Source organism: Ursus arctos, unplaced genomic scaffold (genome assembly GCF_023065955.2).
Source record: "Ursus arctos isolate Adak ecotype North America unplaced genomic scaffold, UrsArc2.0 scaffold_3, whole genome shotgun sequence".
In the NCBI taxonomy this organism is placed as follows: Eukaryota; Metazoa; Chordata; class Mammalia; order Carnivora; family Ursidae; genus Ursus; species Ursus arctos.
Genome location: NW_026622985.1, coordinates 93655251 through 93675054, shown reverse-complemented (window position 1 = coordinate 93675054; position 19804 = coordinate 93655251). Strand labels below are relative to the sequence as shown.

The following is a 19804-nucleotide window of genomic DNA, read 5'->3' as shown; positions in this document are numbered from 1 at the left end:
AGCTGCTTACCCAAAGTCTGTGAAAGCATGTGTGTATATGTGTGTTTAATTCCCACTCTAATTTAACATGTAACATTCCAACATTCCGATGATATGTAGACAAATTACAACACGCTCTTTATAGTAAGTAACGTGTAATTATATATTGTTCTCACGTAAGTATAATTAGGCTAGAATAAAGGTAAAAAGATTTTTATTAATTAGCATATAATAATATTTAAAAATTCTCCAGATTGCTCATTTTTAAATTTATTAATAGGTGTGGGCAGCAAAATTGAGTTTTCCTACACTATTAATATTCCTTGAGACAGGACCACATTGATAATCCAACACCATTTTATTATTATAAAATATTGCTGGACTTACTTTCAAGAAAACGCATATAAAAGTTTAATTGTCCTATCTTATTAGAAAGCATGTCCTTTTGAAAAGAAAATGAAATGAATGAGGAAAAGCACTTAATCATTCCCCTGTTTATTTCTATCAGCTCAGGAAGCTAGACTAAGCAATTAACCACCACATAAATATTTGGCTTTTCATGGGAAAAATAACAAAGCTCGGTTTCTTAATTTCTCAAGTAATATACTTAATAAGCTATCTGGTTAAGTGAGTCTCATAAGGCACCAACAGGAAAGATACAAGTGCTGTATAAACTTCTGCCTGAGCATCTCCCTACCACCAATAGGAAAACGGATGTAATATTAATTTTAGTGAAACACTACTAGATCATTTTAAAGACTGTGGCATTTTATGGCTGGTGAAAAAAAAAAAAAAAACCTTCAACAAATATTGCCAGACAGGCGATGACACCCCATTCACGAGGGGTGAACTAAAGGACTGATCGGTTGTATGGCCACGCCTAATGGTGAGGCCTGAGAGTTTAAGTATTGGACCAAAACAATGTATCAAGTTTGTGTCTTTTCACTGAAAGTGGGAAGAAGAAAGGCAGCGATCATGTAGTCAAAACGGAGAGAAACAATTGTCAGATGAGCAGCCGAGAATCCAAGGGTAGAGAGGAGAGAGGGAAGACTAGTAGGACATCTCAAGTAATTCCGTCTCTAATTCTGAGGGAGCAAAGTCAGGTGGGAATAGAGCCAGGAGGGAATCAGATGCTCCAAGCGTTAAATACGAGGACAAAATGGGATCTGCACCAAGACCACGGAATAAGGAGCAGAGGCACGGACCGAGGTCGTAATATTAATTAACACCGGTAGAATTTGGGTTTCTCAGACCAAGACTTGATCATTCAGATCTTGACAGTGAGACTGTTCTCGCTATGCTACTACGTGCATTTTGATCTTAACTGATGACAGAGAGGGTCATTTGCAAGCCCCAGGGTCTCACAGACCTGGGAATGTATTGGAGAAAATATAAAAGGAACTCATGGCTCATCTTCAAACACCAAGAAACTCTGCCTTTCATCTCTGCTACCCACCAAATCAGATCACTGACTATCTTACAACGTGCCAAGGAAATTGGTCCAGGTGAAATATAGGCTGAATAATAAGTGACAGGAATAGTTCTATCCCCAAGGTCATTGTGTGATGGGCAATGACATGTAAGCAAATCTTAACAATTGTTGAGGTGGCAACAGTATGCCCCCTGTTTGAAATCTACATTCTACATCTAAATATTTACCAAGCTCAATATTTTTCTAACTTAGCTCCTAATTTTCATCTTTTATTCAAGCCTTTATAGCTTGCTTTATTTAGGCCTCATTCATATCTTTTCTGAACTATTTTAGTTAACGTCTAATGGGAAAAACAAAAAAAAAGTTATAATAGTTAAGCTTTATGAATAGCCACTTCTTGCTTTTTAGTATAGATGAAATTTGTTTTCTTAAGTCTATATTATAGAAGATGCTGAATATCTTTGTATCTGATGATAAGAAATCAAAACCTATATCAACCTTCAATTAGGGTAGGGTAATCTAATTGTTGAAAATAAAGGCTTTTGCATCAATCATACAAGAGATCGAGTCCCAGCTTTGCCACTTGCCAGCTGTATACTCTTGGATAATTTGTTTAACTCCTGTATGCTTCTTTATGTTCAGCAGTAAAGTGTGGGCAATAAAACCATCTACTTCGTAAGACTGTTGTTAGGCTTAATAAAGAGACACAAAACACATATATGTGTGATGCATATATATGTATACATAAAGAATAGGTGTATATATGTATCTAAAAACAATACATACATACATATGTGTATATTTTATATAGATCGATGGGAAACAGAGAAAGAGAGAGAAAGGAACCTTTCACAATACCTGACATCATATGCCCTCACTACATATTAACTTTAGCAAGAGAACATCTTGAAAGTTAAAGGACATTCAACAGCTTTGAAACAAATTACAGGTTATTTGTAGTCGAAAGGCTCAATTGTAGGCTTGCTAAATACATATTCTAAAGACTATAACCCAGAGGCTTATTCATTTAAGAACCAACAAAATCACAAACTGTTTTTATCTTAGGAATTCCTCTAGTTCACCTCCCACCTCAAATAGAAATTCTCCAGCCTTCCTGAGAGCCGTTTAACCTCCACTTGATCAAAAAGTTTACTTTTTTAAAGAACAAATTGTTGAACAGTTTCATCAAAATGTTTCCATTGTATTTTAAGTGTTCATTATATTGAATTATAATCTTTAGCAAGTTTTGCATTCCAAACTAGTGGCAGGTAAATGGTGATATAGGATAGAAAAAAAAAATTATATAGTATAATTAGTGGACTTTCAGCTTTTCCTTTCATCATCCTTTTAATTGTCTTTCTGTTTAGTGAGAAAATCTAAGGTTTGAAGTAGACAAAAGTGGCTTTGAAACTCAGCGATGATACCTAAAAGTTGTATAAACGTGGACAAACTACTTTACTCTTCAGGCTTCAATAATCTCATCCCTGAAATCAGAATGATGGTTTCCTGATTAAGAAGGGAAAGAAAAAAGAAGAAATCAGGAGGGAAGAAATAAAACTACTGTGTTTGTATGTTGTGCTCACCCAGCTCTATGGTGGGCATTACAGGCACTGTATCATTAATATGCATATTAAATAGATATTATCAAAAATAGGGATGCCTGGGTGGCTCAGTTGGGACTCTTGATCTCAGGGTTATGAGTTCAAGTTCTGTGTTAGGCCTGCTTAAAAAAAAATTGTAATTTTATAGTTAAAAAAATTCTACAGGGGCACCTGGGTAGCACAGTTGTTAAAGCGTCTGCCTTCGGCTCAGGGCGTGATCCTGGCGTTCCGGGCTCGAGTCCCACATCGGGCTCCTCCGCTGGGAGCCTGCTTCTTCCTCTCCCACTCCCCCTGCTGTGTTCCCTCTCGCTGGCTGTCTCTCTGTCACATAAATAAATAAAATCTTTAAAAAAAAAAATTCTACAGAAGTTAAATCAGTTCCTACATTTATAAAGCTAGGACACATCCATACTTATCCTAAACCATGATGTAAGGACTTCCATGGGCTGATTTATGAGACTCTCATTTGTGGGAATGATTTTGTAATACTAGTCTTCTATAACTTACTTTTATTTTATTTTATTTTTTAAAGATTTTATTTATTTATTCGACAGAGACAGAGACAGCCAGCGAGAGAGGGAGCACAAGCAGGGGGAGTGGGAGAGGAAGAAGCAGGCTCATAGCAGAGGAGCCCGATGTGGGACTCGATCCCATAACACCGGGATCACGCCCTGAGCCGAAGGCAGACGCTTAACCGCTGTGCCACACAGGCGCCCCGATAACTTACTTTTAAAAACACTTAAGAATGAAAAATTCTCTCAGCTAATATATCAAGTAACACAAATAAGTTTAATGAGTTATTTTGATCTTTGCCTTTCATTGCTGTTATAAAATGTAATATAAGTCTTGGGGCTCCTGGGTGGCATGGTCGGTTAAGCATCTGACTCTTGGTTTCAGGTCAGGTCATGGTCTCAGGGTCATGAGATGGAACCTCACATCTGGCTCAAGGCTCAGAGTCTGCTTGTCCCTCTCCCTCTGCTTCTCTCCCCACTTGTGCTCTCTTTCTCTCCCTAAAAAGAATAAATAAATCTTTAAAATAAGTCTTTATGTTAATATTATTTTTGCATGAAGCATTTGGGAAAATTGCACGGTGATGGTTAAGGAGTGGTATGAACTGTACATTATAAAAAAGACAAAGATATTTCCAATAAGTATAGGTTATTCCCCCAAAGAATAAAAGCAATTATTCCTGCAAGGAAAAGAAAAAGATGGTTAACTGACTTCAACTCCTTTCTTAAAAGAAGGACATATTTGCAGAGATAGGATGTAATGAAACTATTCTAGTTCAGGTAAGACTAAGATCCAGCCAATGACAATCTTTCTGAGGCTCACTTTTTTCCTCTGAAAAGTGATGATCAAATCACCTTCCTTGTGCCTCCTGAAGGTATGGTGAAGGTTTCAAATCAGATAATGTATGCTGTAGTTCACAGAGACTATGCAAATCTATTCAAGCACAAAGGATTATTATTAGTCATGCAGATAAAACAGCCTTGTACATATAGTCTCTCAAAAGTTTTGACACCTTTAAAATGAGCACACTTGGTACTATGCCAGGTGCCAAGGCTACATAGATGGATCAAACACGTCCCCTAAGTATTCAGGGACTCTATCAAGAGCTTTGGACATATTCATACTCTTTGATTCAAGAAATCCACTTCTGGGGATTATTTTCCACAGAAAAAAACCTAAATAAGGGGGAAAAGGTCATACAAGAAACCTTTTGTTGTTTGGTTATTTGTAAGAGTAAAAAATACTTGGAAATGATACAACAATCAACCATAGACATATAGCTAAATTATATAATTGCATTTTCTCAATGAAATATTAGCACCAATAAAATTACGGAAAGTGCTTTTGATCTAATGGTAAGTGGAAATAACCAGAAGATTGTAAGTTAACCATAATTACCAGTAGGTAAAATTTTATAAAGTAAATGTTTTCGTAGGGGGAAATAATGAAAGGAAATACAGAGTTACCAATTATTGTTAACTTTGGTGTGCAAAAATTCAAAGGGGGGGCCCACTTCTACATTTTGTAACTTTTGATAGACCTATTATTCTGGTGACTTTTATATACAATTACAGAGACAATCATGTGATACTGAGGAGTGAACTTAGTAACAGATTATATCATTGCTAATATATATAAAACTCAGATAATTTTAATATTCTCCTGATCTTGTCTGTCATAAAAATCATTGAAAAAATAACATATGTCAGAAATTCCCTCAATAACTTAATTTAAAATACATAAACCCTGCTTTAATTAATAATTCTCTAGGCTAGCAAATTAAAACAAAATACTTTTCTAATTTCTACTCATTATGTTCCCAACATTAATTTAAACTGTCCTGATTTCTTTTACAAAGTTAACTTTTATGACCAATGCATTTTGTCAAGATCAAAACCTAAATGCATGAAGAATTAACCTTGTACAATAATGAATTAACAAGATCTGAAAAAGATAAAACGAATCACTAAATGATTATCGTTAACAAAAAGTTCCACTCTGCTCCCTTCTGGAGAATGATGGAACACTCTTTTATTGAACTCCATTACCCTAATGAGAAGATATTCTACACTTGATCATAGCCAAAAGGCTGGAGAAGATATTGTAATGACTTACTGCCAGTGCTTAATGAAGAGATCTCATAATTATTGAAACCACATCTGTTTGATTAACGAGTCTCTTCCAACATCCATGCATCCTTGGCTATTTGGTGGGTGGCAGAATGCACAGGCTGCCTAGAAGCTCTGTTTCCCTTCTTTTGTGAAGGGAAACCTTCTCCACCAATGGCAAATGCTGCTCTCAGTGGACTTTTAAGAAGGCAAAGTTTCTATTTTGTGCAGCCTTTGTTTAAATCTTGGTTCAATCAGTTACTGATTTGTGTCCCTGGGCAGGCCACTTAATTCTCCCTTGTCTTAGTTTCCCTCTCTGGAAAATAGAATGATACCTACCTCACAGTGTTATTGTGAGGATAAAATGAGATAATAAACTAAAAGCTCTTGGAATAATGCTTGACATGAGAGTTAACTCTGGGTACCTAGCAAAGGATGTGTTTCTAAATAAGGTGAAAATTTGGGAATCCACTTGACTCTTGATAACTGCCATTGGGTACACAGTTTAGTGATGTATCCGTTGCTTCTTCTCTAAGAACATGATGGGATGTTTCTGTTCATGTTTCTGTGCTCTCCAAGTGATTATTCTCAGACACCCTGACTTACAATGCCTTAGAACACACAAACTTGACATACCAAATTTGTTCTAACAGATAAGGAACCAGAATAAGAAGTTGCATATTCACATCTTGATTATTAAAAACAAACAAACAAGCAAACAAAAAACACATCAATCCCATTTGTTTTACGTAATGCAAGCATTCTATCTACAGAGGACCAGTTCCCATGGTTCTCAGCCCTCAGTTCTGAAGGTAAAGGGGAGACCAAAAAGGCTTAATGTAAGCTATGTTCTTAGGGAGAATTTTCCACATGCAAAATCACACTAGTAGAAAGGCCACTTGATATTTAATCTCCCACTTTTCCAAGGTATTCAGTCACATAACTGGGCTCCCCTGGAAACATGCCACCACCGCTGAAACTTAAAAAGAGCCACGAGTCCTACTGCACTTGGTAAGCAGAAAGGTGGTTCCAGAATCGGAGGTTTTAATAAACTACATGGAACAACTGCAGAAAGGTGCTGGCATCTTAAGAGTTTTGCCCTCACAACTCCATTTTCAGACCCTGAGAAAAGCAATCTGCTGCTTGAAATTTTGACATCATGAAATCTGCAGCACAGTGCTGAGTACAAAGTAACGACTTGTAACTAGTACTCCCTTCGTAATAAGCCCTCAGTGAATACTTGCTAATTAAATGGGAAAAGCAGGTGAGCCAAAATCAGCGTCTGGTCTTTCTACTAATTGTAAATAACAAGAGAAGAATCAGCACGAAAATGGAAATCCTTGAATGTATCCCTTAAAATAAGGCTTACTTCATTGATAATATTTAGTATATATCTCATTTAAGTTTAATCGTTTGGTATTTAACCCGGTTGTCAAGAATCTTGTTCAAATGGCATTTAAGAGTAAATATATTTTTGATTGAGATAACTACTAACTTAAAGAAAAAAACTTTTCCTGAATTCTCGCAAACTTAAGCAAAAATCATTTACAATTCCTTCTACAAGTCAGTAGTGAAGTAATGCTTTCCAGACGGTTTCTGTTTCCGTCATGATTTGGGGCTTGTCTTCCTCTTGGTTGCAGTTCCCTACGGCTTGGTGCTTAAAAATTTCAGGTCTACTGTACGTTCATCATTCATTAGTGCTAACTGAAGGCCATGTAGTGTCATATTACAATTTTATTCATGTAATTTTATCCAGAGGCTGGTGCCATAGATGTTAATGATTTTAAGACAAACACTTAATTCACATGATAAAATGTCACTGCATAGGCAGGAGTTCAGAGAACACAGTGCATTACAATGGAGCTTCCAAAATGTCCTTCTAAAATGATTGATTTTTTTTTTAGCTAAATACAAAAATATACATGTATAACTTGATGCAATTGTCAGGGCGTAATAAGATAGCTTTATAAACAAATTCTGGGGATGACAAATATCCCTGGTGAAACAGGCCATGGTGTCAGGTTCAGAAAAAAAGGGCAACTGCAACTTCTGCCAATTAGGGCCACTGATGGTTCAATTTTAAAGGAGACAAATAAGCCATCTTGTCAAGTCTCTTGTCATATAAACCCATCTGTATCCCCTCTGGACACTGACACGCATTCCCCATAATAAGAAGAAAGAGGAAATTTTAATTCTAATTCACGAGCATTGTTCTTTACTAATCAATTCCACTATGTCAGAGTTGATAGCATATTGACTGATGTACCAAAGTTAATTCTGGATTTCAGATTACAAAAAAGAAGTATCATGAAATACCTATCAGAGCTTCAATGCAGAAAAAACAAAAATTTTGCTATTTTTAGCCAACTATCTCCCAGTCCAAAATTACCTAATTTCTAATGACTTCTGTATTCTAAAAAGATGAAAGCTATTCAGCTTTCAGAATGTTAGCCTCCTTCTGTGAGATCCAGACCATCACATAATGAGAATATTAATGTCTTTCAAATATTTGGCCATTTGCCTATTTCTCCTGCTAGTAGTTAAAATCACTGTGCCTAAGACAAATTCACAATTTTCAACCGAGTGCTGGTCCTCTTCCCAAATGTTTTCATTATGGCACCAATCCTTTCAACTGTATGTGTCAGTCGTCTTTCATATTTGTTTCTTCATTCTTCACACTTAGGAAGTCTCTGGTTTTTACTCTTTTCTCTTTACGTCATTTAGCGGTTCCTCTTCAATCCTATAGAAATCAATTCACACTCGTGCTACTGTACCTGTAGCCTTCTGATTGCTCTCTCTCTGCCGGCCCTCCCCTCTCAAGACTGTCCTAAGGACAACCCGCATCCGAACCTTCCCAGTGTCCACGTGACAGCATCGCCTTCTACTTCAAACTTTACAATGGCTCACTGTTACCCTTCGGTCTGGCATGGAGGACCCCAAATTATCTTTTTACTCTCACCATATTCCTTTAGTCATCTCCACCAGCCCTCTGATGGGATTAACCTTGTCTATTCGTCCACGAGTCAGGGAGACTCAGGGCGCGTGTGCTGGCACTCGGTCCACAGGAATGGATTGTCAAGAAGTCCTCAAAAAGTCTATTTAGCTATGATGGGAGCTAATAATGTTGGGGATCTATCTCCATCATCGCTGGTTGCTACTTTGGAGAAATAAATATTATTTATTTATGTTATGGAGAAAGAGATAAATAAAAGGGAACTGCAAACTAAGCAGTCAGTAAACCATGAACATAAAGGCAGATGGGAGAAATTTCCACAAACTGGCTCACTGGAACACCGCCAAAACTAGCTGAAATGTTTTTAATGTGGTCTAAAAGGGGAAGCAAGACAGTGAAAGCACATAATTATTATTGTTACCATTATCACTGCACTCCGTAATGGTGGTTTGTAAGGAGAGTTTATTATATGGTTTGCAAAACAGGCCAACACTTCTAGCTAAATTAATCACTTGCCGCTTGGATTATTGTTCTTGCCCATTGTTGGGTTTCTTCCTTCCAATCTCTTCCACTTCCTGATTATCCTCCAGCTCTGTCCTTCCCACACCCACACCCTCACACTTCCTGTGCCTCCGGCTACCCTATTATAGTGTTCTCCTGTTTCCTACCATCTACTGCATCAACTCCCTGCCTGTACTCAGAGTCTGACATGACTTGCAGGTCTGTTCCAATGTGTCTTGAATTAAGCTTGTACTCTGGTGATGCATGTGTGATTTCTCTCTCTTGCCACGCTCATTCCAACATCAGAGATGTTGCTCACAATATTTACTCCATTGAAAGGAGTCTCCCGGCTTCTCACCATGAAACCATATCCTTTGTTCTTTTAGGACCAGCAAATATTCTTTGAGATCTGGCCTTTCTAACGCTTGTTTGCTCATCTCCTCCATCACAAGTATTGGTAATATTCTATTAGATATAAAATGTATTAACTCACTATGTGTTTCTTACACACCAAAAATTCTTCTCAAGTGCGATATAAGCTAGTCATGTCTAGGCACCCATCTCTGCAATTCTCCTGTCGCTCCTAACAGCACAGCAATGGACAGACACGGCAGGAGCCATCAAAATGCCTTGCAACTGATTTCTAAAGTAACCTGAAAGGAAAATCTTTATGGATGCTTTACCGTTTTATACAAATAGCATGTTTAGGATTGTTTTACTTTTCATCACACTTTGATTGATTCTTTTCTTAATGGAATGTAAACTCATGGTTAAAAGCTCCCTCTACTGGTTCTCACGAACACATCAGAGGAAACGTGGGAAAAAAAATTCTCCAACATATATTTCCTAAGAAGTTATCATTAACTAAAACAAATTCCAGAAAACTCAATAGTGTTATCAGCCCTTTTATTCTTCAGTGTTTTTTACTCACGTGATCCAGTTTCTGAAGAAATTACGCTACAATAGTTTGTAATCTTCTATTTCTTCAAATGAAATATTTGAGTTTTCTTCTGTCACAGATTCTGCTGTGCCTCATTCTGTAGACCCCAGTCATGTCTACAAATGCTAGTATTTCCTAGGAGGCATTGTAGCGGAGCGATGCAGACTGTAGGCTATTGGTCGCTACGTTTTGGGATAGTCAAAATTATACGTGGATTTTTAACTGTGTATGGGTCAAAGGCCCTAGCCCCCATGTTGTTTAAGGGTCACCTGCATACAGTTTATATAATGTAAAGTTTAGAGTATGGAGCCCTGGAGACAGAATCTCTGGTCCCATAACCTGTTTGTCTTTGGCAAAGTTATGTGATCTTTTGCCTTGGGTATTATGCTAATTTCTATTATTTTCATACAATGATTTATTAAAATAGATTATCATGTAGTCTGGCTCTAAGCTCCACCTATTATCTAACAGATGGATAGATGAAAATATCTGTAAACGTGAATGAGCTGTGCGGGGAAGATTAACCTGGGATATTATCACAATGTATATTCAAGTACACAATTGTTTCAAATTACGTTTTTAAAAGCTTTAATTTATAATCACGTTGATTTGTTTTTTGGTAAGAATGATATTCCAGATATTTATATTTTTGGCCTATCAATGGTGACTTATCGTGATACGGTTAAAAAGATTAAAAAGAAGGAAAGAAGAATGCTTTCCATATCAGTTCCAGATTGTTGACATTGCTCGCAGTGAAGGTCATTTCAACTGCAATTGGTTTGGATCTTCATGATATTTGGGAAACATTTCAGCATATTTCCAAAGACTGTTTCAAATTTAGATTTCACGGTTAAACATCTGGGTTTCTTTCTCGGTCCATTTAGCTGCATTTAATATATACACCCTCTACGCCTTCAGAAAATAAAAATAGATTTTGTGATAACTCAGGAGGTGAAAGATAACAGCATTACATAAATTGAAGGGGTTTGGGTGACTTAGTTTGGATAGCCAGTTTTAACTGTAGAAGACACAGTGAGATTCCTTGAGCAAAGGCTATGTTGCATATTTTAGCATCACTCTGTAAGGGCAGAGTTTCAGAATTCGGGAGTACAACTGAAATTCACTGCTCAAATACAAGTAGTATCATCATTACCTAAAATTATTTAGTAGTTAGTATTACTAATCTTGCTTTGTTTGGTCCTAAATACTTTACCCAGATTTCTTGCTGTTCAACTAGGCCACGTTTTAACCTATTCCCTTGACGCAGCATACACTGACTCATGCCAAATCTTTACTGTCTCAATTTCACGTAACAGTTACGAAGAGTCAGCTCTAGAACTTCATGAGATAATTTTCTGCGCTCGTTAAACGGTTACTCTTTCCTACTTACAGACTTTGAACACTTCTATCTTCAGATGTGGTTTATGCTTTCATCTTGTTATTTTTCGGTATTAATGTAGTTACTAAATTCAGGACTCTGCATGCCCTCTTTGTCCTGCGGTTACTACTGCCTTTAGGTGAACATCTTAATATGCTTTTCAAAAACTCTTTTAAGTTTTATATTTTTATTTGAACACTTTCTCCCAGAGCAGTTTTCCTTTTTTTTTTTTTTTTTTTGATTAGCCTTCCATAGTTTTCAAATTATAGAGCAAATGCTTGTCTAGTATCTCCCAGGTTTTGAGCAATACTGGTTTCTGTATTTATGTGTGGGCTGGGTGGAGCCTTTATACATGTCCCAGGTTATGATCAAGAAACAGATGTGTGGGGGGCACCTGGGTGGTACAGTTGGTTAAGGCTCTAACTCTTGGTTTCGGCTCAGGTCATGAGATTGAGACCCGCACCACTTTTTTATTTATTGAGAGAGAGAGAGAGAGAGAGAGAGAGAAAGAACAGGGTGAGGACCAGAGCGGGAGGGACAGAATCTCAAGGATGCTCTCCACTGAGCTCAGAGCCTGATGTGGGGTTCCATCTCACAACCCTGAGATCATGACTTGAGCCAAAACCAAGAGTCCAGAGCTTAACCAACTGAGCCACTCCTGCACCCATGACTATACATTTTAATCACTCAATATCACCTACTAGTAAGCAGCAAAAACTTTTTTTATTAATACTAATTTATTCACTTTAGGAAAGGGTAGTGAAACGAAGTATTTCACGTTTAATCTTATTTGTAATATGAAACCTCACTAGTTTGAACAGGTTGGAGGAATGATTAATTGAAATTATCTCAAAATCTAAAGTTAGATTTTTAAATAGTTTAAAATTTAAAATTAAAAAAAGGAATTTAATGTATGACTTTAATGTTATTTCTTGTGCTTTCAGCTTTTTGAATATACTTATAAAATAATACAATAAAATCAACAAGATGATAAAATAATCAAAAGACATAGAACCAAAGAGAATTATGCTTTTTTCCCAAATATTCCATTTTTATGGAATGATTCATGATTTCCTGGATAAATACTTTTATGTTGGCCAAGTCTGCAGTTCTCACAAATTCAAATGGCCGAGGTCTGGATTCCTGAATGTTTGACAAAACTAAGTAAATGGCTATCTGCCTTAGATTTTTGAGACAGGAGCTATTTACCAAAGTAGTCTATATATCTCATCAGAGACTCTTTTCGGCCACAATAAAATTCCTATTCTTAATCTCAATTAAGACTTTTTCCATTAATGCACTGTTCCATCAGTGGATGACAGTTTTTCTAACTAGGTTATCAACTTTTGAAGATGTAGCTTCTCTTTCATCTATCTTAAATATTTTTTTCTCGTATGGTGGTCAAATCGATTTTAAAATTAGTGGAAAGCTATCGTCTGAAGAACAGCATGGATAAACATTTAAATTATAAACACACTGGATTTCTCTTTCCTCTAAAAGCCACAGAATATCACATAACAACAACAGCAAGAACAGAAATCAGGAGGCGATTCCAACAAGAGACAAAGATGAAGCTTTGTTAGGTAACAGACATAAAATACTTGTTTCGCTGACTTGATGGGTAGCAGCAAGGAACACGGGATAAATTCTGAGTTTAACTAGAACAGCAAGGTGAACTCATTTTAAGTTGAAGCAAAGTCATAACATGTAAAGGGGAAAACAAATTTTAGGATACATGAAATGGTGTTTTTGTACAATAAGCTCCTTATTACCAGCGTTAACTATAAAAATGGTACCTGCTTTGCAGGATCTAAATAATGCCATTTAAATTGTGTGAGGTCTGTCGAAACAAATTTGAGGCTACTACCACAAGACTATTTCAAAACTTCTCTATTAAGTTCGAATTCCAGCATTAACTATTCATAAAGAAAAGCACAGAACTTACTCTATGAATTTCTGGTCTCTGTACTGAGTCTACAGGCTAATTCTGCAGTATATGCTAGGTGATCCCTGCGAATAACTGTAATTCAAGGTGGGTAGTCAGTACTAAATATCACCCTATTCTCTAATATATTTGGATACTCAGGTAGACCTTCTTTAAAAAAACTTAAAAACAAAAATATGATTTTTACCAATTATCCAATAACTATTGAAAACTAAAGACTAAGGCATATACACTTGCATACTTATTCAACAACTGATTTAATGCTTTCTAGGTTCTAAGCACTATGCTATCCAAAGCATGCTGAGTTTCGATGGTGAGTAGCAAAGAACCCCTGCCTAGAACAAACTTCTGCAAACGTGTTAAATCAAACAGCAGGCACAAGTGAAAGTTTTCTACTTCACTAAGCCACCCACCTTTCTGTGCTGTCTAGCTCCCTAAAGTTCCTTGACTGTTCTCAGTCCAAGATATTCCAGTCTTCCTCCACTGCAGATACTAATTTCCAGGCTGCCAATCTGATACTGTAAATTACACATCAAAAGCCTCCAGACCATTTTCTGGTGAATCCTGACTCATTCTCACTGTGCTGCTCGGGTCTTTGAAGCCAGATCCCTTGGGCTCTGCTCTCTAAATGTTCCTTCAACACTAAATCAAACCTCGATGGAAACAGAAAGCAGTGGGCAAATATTCACGTCATTCCACGTTTCCCTGTGATCCATTCCACAGTCTGACAACTCTGGTGCCTTTGGCGGCTCCTCATTGTAACCTGCCATCCAGCTGCACCATGAGACATTACTGGACACAGCAAGGCCTAGAGAACTTTAGTTTCTGTCTTAGCTGCCACTCACTAGTGATTTGACCTTTGGCAAATCATTTAACTGGCCTAACATTCGGTTTTCTCATGGGTAAAATAAAAGTTTGTACTAGATGCTCTCTGAAGTCACTTCAAGCTAGAAAATGTCACGAGTTTATGAACACAATCAACAGTAGGCTCCTGCTATTTTGGCACCGTCCTGGTTTGGCTTCATGGATGGAAAATTCCTTTGAAAATAAGTTAGCATTGCACACGATGAAGATGTTTTGAAAATAATTATTATCTGTCAATGTGGTAATCATTGAAAGCCAAGGTGTGGAAGGTAATCATTAGAAGTGGGGAGCAGTACAAACAATAAAAAGGAATCGCAAGGAGAAATCACCCAAGTGAGAGACTTAAGAAAGTCGCTAAGTTTGCGGAAAAGGGGGTGGGGATTCTATTGAGTGACCATTAGTCACTCATTGGGAAACTGTCACTGAGCCCCGATGTGCTGGGCACAGTTCTGGGACCTGAGGACATAGCTGTAAATACAACAGATGAGGCCCTCGTCCTCATATTTACACTGTAGTCAGGGCGAAAAGGAAGGGACACAGGTAAAGAAATAAATGAGACCATTTTAGATAATAATAAACAGGAAGTTGTAAACAAGGAATAAACTGAGTAAAAGAGAAGAGGGGTGTCATGTTGGCAGGTTACTATAGACAAGATGGCCGGGGAAGGCCTCTCTGAGAAAGAAACGTGAAAGTTGAGCCTTTGGTGATGACAGAAGACCACCCACACCACCTCCTCAGAAGAGCCTTCCAGACAGAAGGTATGCAGTGCTGGAGAACAAAGAGCAGAACGATGGGAACAGGCTCTGAGTTAGAAAGAATAAAGGCACAAGCGTGGCAAGGCTACCATCAGCAAAGGACAGGATGTGAAGGCCTGATGGCAAATGCCAGTGGAACCTAATCTTCCTGAGGAGTGGGAAGAAGTTGGGATTTTATTCTATTTCAGTGTAATATGGAAATTCCGAGTAGACATAGGACGTTTTCCAGAAAGGTGGTGATATCGTCTAGTTTACCTTTGAAAACACCTGTTTAGCTGAACTGGAGAGGAGACCCAGGGATTTCCAAAGTGGTAATAACTAACATTCATGGGATATATGGTGAAATGTTAGCAGAGCTGGGTAAACTAATGGGTTCAGCAACTTATAACTACAGTAAAGTCTTAAAGTTAAGTAAAGTAGGAAGTATATGCCAGATGAGGGCAAGAACTGGGAAATATTTGGTCATGTATGCATGTTTGCAAATGGAGGAACTTCCTGTGTCCCTGCATTGTTAGCAGTAGATGGGTTTTTTTTCATGATCATAATCAAGCCCAGATTTCAACTTGCTTCATTTTCTAAAGTAGCAAGATCAGGTTACTTCAGTGAGTTCGGTGAGGTGACAAGAGGCAAGCTTCCAACCACAATGGTTTGGAGAAACAATTCAATGTAATGAAGACATGTGAATCCATGCTGACTTTATTTTTATCCCAAGGTAGACAGGGCATGTGAGGATACTTCAGGAATCCAAAACTATTCCTGCTTGGCTGAGTAAGTTGGAAAAGGAATGAAGTCAAGGTTTGTACCATACCTTCCCTGGTGATTAAGCAAACAACTACAATTCTACAGCAGTACCATTGCTTGGTTTTTGGGTAGCTCCTTTTTTTTTTTTCCATTATTCATCTAAAAGAGAGGTCACTCATTGTACCCCTTATCTGATGCCACTGCTGATTCGTTTACAGAAATCCAAATTGTAGAGATGGCAAGTTAGGTATCGCTGGGCAGATTTAGTAATTCCAAATCCACTGGGTCACTGAGAGAAGATGTCACAAACTCAATTCTGTTCTGTTAATTATCGATACTCACTGAATGTGTATAAAGTGGGCTGGGATGAGGCATTGCAAAAGATGAACAAGACACAGGGGCTTAAAAGCTACTGGGGAAAACAAGGCACATATGGAACAATTAAGTGACAATGAAAGTTAATGTGATCTTAAATGCCAAAATTAGCTACTGAGACTATTATCTTTATCGAAGTTTAGAGAAGGGAAGGACAGTAAATCGAGTTCCTCGCTAACCATTTCCAAGCAGTCAGTGAAAACCCGCTTATTTTACATGTCAGATACATTATTTTCAACATTAAATTCTCAGAATGTTCCTTTTGATTTTGTTCGTTAAGAATGAGTTGTAGGGAAACGATCAGACGATATCATCAGATGATAAAGGAAACATCCACAATAGCTGTTTGGATATAATAGATAATGGCAAGATGTTGCCGGCTAACAATTAATTGTGTACTGAGCAGCAGTCTTCCTGGCCTAGTGATGATTAACTACCCAGCTATTAACCATCTAATTGTTAAAATTGATTAACTACAACCTTGTTAGCATTTTAAATTAGCTCCACTGCCCTTCACCTTTTATAACTATGTAACTTCTCAAAATATATTAGAACTTTGATTAGATTTAAAACAAGCTGTCCATTTTATGTTATTTTCAAGGTGAAGATTTCCTTTGAAGGGTTTTAGAGAGGTGACTTCTCTCATATTGTACAGAGATATGGAGACAAATAAACAGAACAATCAAATTGGCATCATGGGCCTTTTGTCCAAACTCATTAGAAGAGCTACTAATTAGATAAAATCCTAGCCTGTTTTTTACTAGGTAGGAAAAAAACATATATAATATATATGTAAAATCTGCCTACTGAATACACACACACACACACATAGTAGAAAGATAGGTATACACACAATCACACACACATATTTATGTATCGGTATATCTGTTTGTAATCACATATCTACGCTAATAATGTTTAACACAATTTCCTTCTACTCTCAGAGTCTGACATAATACCATAAACATGCATTTCTCTAAATTTCTGCTTCTTCTTTCTTAGTATAAATGGTTTGGCACTGACTGTTGTAACAACCTGCCATTTGGCCTCAGTACATCCTCTTGTCCTTCTCAAAATGACACTCTCATCAGCCTCCAGCATGAGCTTTTGAAAATTGGAATCTGCTAATACCAATCTCCTGTTTAAAGCACATGGATACAATGCCTATATTTCACTTTAAAATACTTTGTCTCAACAGTAGGATATAAACATTGTGTTAGTTGTTTCGGTCTATACCCTAGAGGTGGTGAGCTGACATTGGAAGAGCCCTAATGGAGAATACGTCTGTGTGCTGGAGGCTTACTCATCAATTGAAAGACTAATCAGAAGCTCACTTCCCTGAGGCAAACGCTAAAAGCGCTTCAATGGTCCTCCTCTCTGTTCAGCACCAGAGAGTTTGTGTATTGAATAACTGAAGTGATTTTTCATTGGTGAAATGAGAGATATTCAAGATATGTGGAAAGTCTAACACTATTGAGTGGGCATGTCTACTCTGCCCTGAACGGGGTGTAAGAAATCAAAGCCAGGAGTCTATACCAAATACATCGCCCTTAAGCAGAGGATTTCATGCAATTCACAGAATAGATCAGATGCCTGTTTTTTGTTTTTGCTGTTTAGTACGTGTTTTAATATGTAGAAGAATTGGGACTAGACTTGTTTTCCTGTTAACAAACTACCTGCAGCTAATTATTGGAAGATACAGAAATCTACCAAATACACAAACCAACCAACCCACCTAATAAATGGGATGAAATTGACTTACATCAGTTTGCAAGACATGTTAAGGGCTCCCCACTTGGCACTTGATAAAGGTGAAATTCACTTTCAATCACAAGCTTTCAGAGACCTCTCCACTCCATCACTCTGCCGTGACTGAACCCACCTGGCCAGACTAGCGGTGCAGTTTTTCCTCAGACCCATGTTGGTTCATGCATTTCCTCAAGATGTTCCTTTACCTGGAACACCACATCCTGCGCCTAAACCCTGTTCAGCTGTACAACCCAATTTAGGTTTGTCTCCCCTGGAAAGCTTCTCTGTCTTTGCAGGTTGGGTTGGCCCCCGGCACCATAAGCTTCCAGAGCACCCTCGCGATACCATTTCCCACAATGTGTTGAAATTGTCTCTTCAGCCATTGAACCCCCCTCTGTACTTCACGAGCAATGTGAAAGTGAGTGCCTTGTCTTTTCCTGACATTTGTAATATTCAGCAAAATGCTACGTGACCGAATGAAATCTGTGAGTTCATTCCTCAGTGGACATTTAGAAAAAACTCATTGTTTCTCTCCCCGCCCCCACCCGCCAAAATGTTTACAGAGTGTCTTCTTAACATGTTGACCTATATATGAGCAGAGGTAATACAATCATCTTCAGGTATTTCTTCTACTAACTATATATATTCTTACATAACTATTACTGGATAGATTCTGTTGCTATGAATTTGAAGGTATTCTTACATAATGTCAAACTGTCCTGGGAAATGTGACCTTATATGTCCATGATCTCTATGTAGTCAGCATGATCGCAAAAACAACAGGTGACTGGGAGACAGTCACAGAAGTTATAACCAGGCCATCCAAATTATTCAGCTTCAGTGTGTACAGATATGTGCTAGTCAAAAATTTGCTTTGTGACAAACACAGAAATTGTCTCACCATCTGTTAGCTTACGGACACGGTTTACAAATGACCTCATCCTGTATCCTTCCTGTGGTAAGTGGCCTCGATCTAAAGCAGCCTTCTCTTCAGTTGTAGTAAATTATTGACTTTGATTATGCTTTAAGGACGATAAAATCAGCTCCATTAGAATGTGCATTTATATTCCAAATACACCACCTATGTTTCAGTGAGTCACTTGTTTCCTGGAAATTACCAAAATGAGTGAACATAATCTGTCTTTTTATCCTTTACAAGGTGAAGGACATTGTATAAGTAATAGTTTATTGGACAACAGCTTTATGATGGGTATTTCTCATATATATTCTATTGATCACCTGAAAACTACTGATGGTGGTTTATAGGGCCAAATGTTTTCTATAGTAATTTCTCCTTCATATATCAACTAGAAATTACAAAATAATTCCAAATTCAGACATTTATAATTTCAACCAAAAAAAAAAAAAAAATAAGAGCAAAATTCAAGCAATCTCTTCCTTGCCCTTTTAATCACCTCACAGGAAAAAACAGAAGTGAAAGCAAAATATAACATACACCTGGTTACGTTTAGTTGGCATGTCTGAGTGGTTTATTAAAATATGGAAAGGGGAAGAGAATAACATATTTTGAATATTTACTTTGTAAAAATCTCCACTGTAGGAATTTTACTAGTGTGGAGTATTTTAAATTTGGCAATAGGGTTATGATTAGGTATTTAATCCTTATTCATATATGAGTAAACTCAAATTTGAGGTCATTCACAACCCAAGACTTTTCTATGACATTACACTAATTTTGGAAGTATTTGTGAAAGTTACAATTTTTAAGAATCGCTATAATCTATCTGTTGGTATTTAATTGAAGAAATTTATAGGCATTTCTTTGGGAAATTAAAAAAATAGATTATCATACAAAAATATGAGAGTTTAAAGTATTTTACCATTCAGCTCATCTAATCTCTCACCTAAAAAGAAAATTTGCACAATTGCTCAGCAAACAGTTCTACAACTGAAGACTGAATACTTAAAAAATACTGAAGTAGTTCAAAACACAGATGAAGGCCCACAAATAA

General features: G+C 37.2%; 1 protein-coding gene across 1 annotated transcript in view; it reads right to left on the bottom strand.

Annotated features, from left to right (window-relative positions):
- CNTNAP2 (contactin associated protein 2) overlaps positions 1-18002 on the bottom strand; it is a 1356273-nt gene extending 1338271 nt beyond the window's left edge. The window contains exons 1-2 of the mRNA XM_026479097.4: positions 17965-18002; positions 17042-17220 (exon numbers count right to left, since the gene is read on the bottom strand). Coding sequence (XP_026334882.2) covers positions 17042-17220; positions 17965-18002 — 217 coding nt within the window. The remainder of the gene's footprint in view (positions 1-17041; positions 17221-17964) is intronic.
- Positions 18003-19804: the final 1802 nt, after the last annotated feature.